The sequence below is a fragment of the Triticum urartu genome, chromosome 7 (genome assembly GCF_003073215.2).
Source record: "Triticum urartu cultivar G1812 chromosome 7, Tu2.1, whole genome shotgun sequence".
NCBI classification, from domain to species: domain Eukaryota; kingdom Viridiplantae; phylum Streptophyta; class Magnoliopsida; order Poales; family Poaceae; genus Triticum; species Triticum urartu.
The window spans coordinates 316,117,494-316,121,267 of NC_053028.1; the positions used below are offsets into that span (position 1 = coordinate 316,117,494).

General features: G+C 45.6%; 1 protein-coding gene across 1 annotated transcript; it reads left to right on the plus strand.

Moving 5' to 3' along the window:
• Positions 1–487: 487 nt before the first annotated feature.
• On the plus strand, positions 488–2,724 carry LOC125524990 (pentatricopeptide repeat-containing protein At4g22760-like). Its single transcript, XM_048690017.1, has 2 exons — positions 488–2,211; positions 2,308–2,724. The coding sequence occupies exon 1, from the start codon at positions 585–587 to the stop codon at positions 2,172–2,174; it is 1,590 nt and encodes a 529-aa protein (XP_048545974.1). The 5' UTR covers positions 488–584; the 3' UTR covers positions 2,175–2,211; positions 2,308–2,724.
• The last annotated feature ends 1,050 nt before the right edge of the window (positions 2,725–3,774 follow it).

Sequence of the window (3,774 nt, forward strand, 5' to 3'; positions counted from 1 at the left end):
TAACTTTTGCATACAACCTCGGATTAGGACGATTTTTATATCAAAATCATCCGTTTCGACGAGACGCACAACTTTCGTGTTGAAACTTTTTCCATTTAGAGTCATCTTAATAGGGTTTCAAGCCATTATTTAATCTGGTGTCACCATGAGCATCTCTGAACTTGTCATAACTTTTGCATCCGGACTTCGTTTTAGACCACTTTCATATCCATCTTGATCTTCTAAAAAAAGCCATATCATGGTGACTTCCAATCATAAGTTTGAATTAATCTTGATATAGATTAAAACAACTTTTACGATTGTGCCATTTTTGAGCGTCAACACATTCTTCCGCATCTTTGTTTACAGACTAGTCCCTCTATATGTGGACGGAGAAAATTTGCGGGTTTCGGTGGAGATGGCCTGATAATGCTTTTGGTTTAGCCATCGGCTATGCTTGCGATCGACCAAAAAATTTCGATTTTGAGTTTTAGCTACTGATTCTCTCAGTTACCTGAAACCCCCCAAAACGGACGCCAGTCATGTCTGCCCTCCCACCCCTGCTACCGGGAACGTGAGTCGCCGGAAAGCATAGGCGACGGTCCATGCCGAACCCTACCGCCGATCACGTCAACTCACCGTGGACACTGGCCATCCGCGCTGCCGCAGACCAGGGCCGCCCGCGCCGCGCCATTGCGCTCTACCTCTCGTCCTTCCGCTCCGGCGCCGCCCACCGCCCCTGCCCCTTCGCCCTCGCGGCCGTCCTCAAGTCCGTCTCCCGCCTCCCCGCCCATACTGTGGCCACGGCTGCCGCTTCCTTCCACGCTCATCTTCTTCGCCTAGGCCTCCTCGCGCACCCCTACCCACACGCCGCGCTTGCCCACCTCTATTCCCGCGACCCCGTCGCCGCGCGCAGCCTGCTCGACGAAACGCCTCCCACGGGAGCACGGGCGTCGCTTTCCCTACTCGTTTCCCGGAACTCACTGCTCGCCTCACTTCTCCGCTACGGGGACCTCTCTGCCGCGCGCGCTCTGTTCGACCAGATGCCCGTGAGGGACGTTGTGTCCTGGAACTCCATGGTCGCGGGCCTCGCCAAGGCTGGTCGCCTCGGCAGTGCCATCGAGCTCTTCGACCAGATGCCTGAGCGGAACGCCGCGTCCTGGAATGCCGTCATTTGTGGGCTCATCGCCCATCGCCACCTGACTCGAGCGAGGGAGATGTTCGAGCAGATGCCTGTCAGGAGCAACATCTCCTGGATCATGATGATCTCCGGGTATGCCAAGGCTGGCGACGTTCAGGCTGCTGCTGGCCTGTTTGAACAGATGGAGAACAAGAATGATCTTTATGCGTGGAATGCGATGATTACATGCTATGCACAAAATGGCCGTGCGAGGGAGGCGATTGGAGTTTTCAACCGGATGCTCAAGCCTCATGTCTGTGTTCTGCCCAATGAGAAAACTTTCTCATCTGTCATCTCGGCTTGCTCCCAGCTAGGGAACTTGAGGTTTGGGCTGTGGGTTCAGAGCTTCATGGGGTCTCTGGGAATTGAACTGGATGATCACTTGCGCACCGCCCTCGTGGATTTGTACACCAAGAGTGGGCGGATTGATAGCGCTTTTGATTTGTTCAAAGGCCTGAGGACAAGAGACGTGGTATCTTACAGTGCGATGATTGTGGGCTGCGGGATGAATGGCAAGTTAAACGAAGCTATAGGTTTATTCAAGGAGATGTCTGACGCAAATATTCGTCCTAATGCAGTGAGCTTTGTGGGATTGTTGTCTGCATACAACCATGCTGGGCTAGTGGAAGAAGCTCGAGCTTGTTTTGCTTCCATGTCAAGCAAATATCTGATTAGACCTTCAATGGAACACTACACCATAATGGTAGATCTCCTTGGGCGTAGCGGGAAGTTGGATGAAGCGTTTCAGCTGATCAGGCAGATGCCGATGCAACCACATGCTAGCGTTTGGGGTGCTTTGCTTCTTTCTTGCAGGTTGCATAACAATGTTGAGCTTGGGGAGGTCGTTGCTTCCAAGTGCTTTGAACAGGCGCCTGGAGAGAGTGGATATTACATACTGTTGGGGAACATATATGCACAAGCAAACAAATGGGACAAGCTTAAGAGGTTAAGGAAGACAATGAAGGAAAGAGGCTTGAGTAAGATGCCTGGGAGTAGTTGGGTGCTGGCTGAATAGATACATTTTACTGATCTTAGTCATTTTGATAATTTTGGTCAGTCGATAACTCAACCTATAACTCCTCAAATTTTAGGGTGATCGTTGGCTCCATTGCTCAGTTATTTACCATCTTTCCTGACTTCTCATGTAGGTTCAGGTAATACTGGATTCAATTGATTATTCTTGCTCTGGATTGGGCAGTTTGATGTGTTTATGTTGGTATCTGAGAAATTCCAATCATTACTAAGGAAGTACATTATGGTCTGTACCCATCACCTTTCACTCAATTCATGTATCTTCTTTAATATCCTTCACAGTTGTACACTAGCTATGTGACTTATGATTTAGATAGTTGAGACTAATGTTTGCGTCTGCATAAATAGCTGTTCATGACGAAGTCCATATTTCTCAAAAGTTGCTTTCTGGTATGTAGAAGAACAACTGTTGTCAAGGTATGGGCACATTGCCCTTCTATCAGAATTTTGTTGTCATGCAACATCTATGTATAAATTGTACGGTTAAGATTATAGGTCACGAGATATTTTCAATAAAAACAAATTAAAGATCACTTGTAAATGGATGAAACGGAATCTTGTGCGAGGCTTTCACCACTACTTAGCCTTCTTATAATGTCATTTACTCTCTCGTCACTCGTCAGGAGTGATTTCTGGAGAAGGTATTTGCATAATGCTGTAAGCTGCAACCATGACAGTGTCCTCTCCACTTATTCGTGCCAAAAGAGGTGCTTACCGGCAACAGCACCTGGCAAGTACATTGTTAGAGCATATTACTGCTTTGGTCTAATATTTCCATCTCGGTCAAATTGTATACAATTAGTAATCAGCTCAAGGGCACTCACGAAGTGAAAAGCGAGCTGGCATTTTCTTGATCGACTCATGTGCTTTATTTTCAGGCACTGAGTTAAGATACTCCCTCCGTTTTTGTTTACTCCGCATATTAGGTTTGTATAAAGACAAACTTTAAATGCTTTCAACAAGTTTGTAAAAATATATATTAACATATACACCACCAAATCAATACCATTGGATTCATCATTGCATATATTTTCACATTCTATACATTTGTTACTGTAAATGTTCATATTGTTTTCTACAAACTTGGTCAAACTTTATAAAGTTTCACTTCAGTCAAAACTAACATACGGAGTAAATAAAAATGAAGGGAGTATGATTTTTGTAACTTCTTATAATAGATTCTGAGTTTGTGAATGTGGAAAGCCCCAAGTGTGTACATAGTGTCACGTAAATCCTTCTTAGTTCCCATGTCAGGACATACTTCCCAAAGACGGTTTTTGTTGTTGCAAAATTGTTTGTCGTAAGTCGAATTGCATATTAGTTTATGAAAAATTATTGCCTAGTACAATTTTGCAGCTGTGTGTTCTTAGCGTATGGTTGGAAAAAGGTTCAAAATGCGTGCCACCCTCGACAAATTGTTCTCGCACTTTGGTTGAAGATACTTTTTTTAAACTACCAACAAAAGCTGGCCTTTTATATTATGAGGCAGGCAGCAGTATTTACATCACCGTTTGCACGGGAATAAAGCTCAGAGAAAAGGAAGAGTGATAGGGCCTAGAAAACCCTAAAGAGCGGGGTGAGTG

What these genes read in the sequence shown, in the direction of transcription:
- LOC125524990 (XM_048690017.1), top strand. Translation starts at nt 585, where the DNA reads ATGCCGAACCCTACCGCCGATCACGTCAACTCACCGTGGACACTGGCC.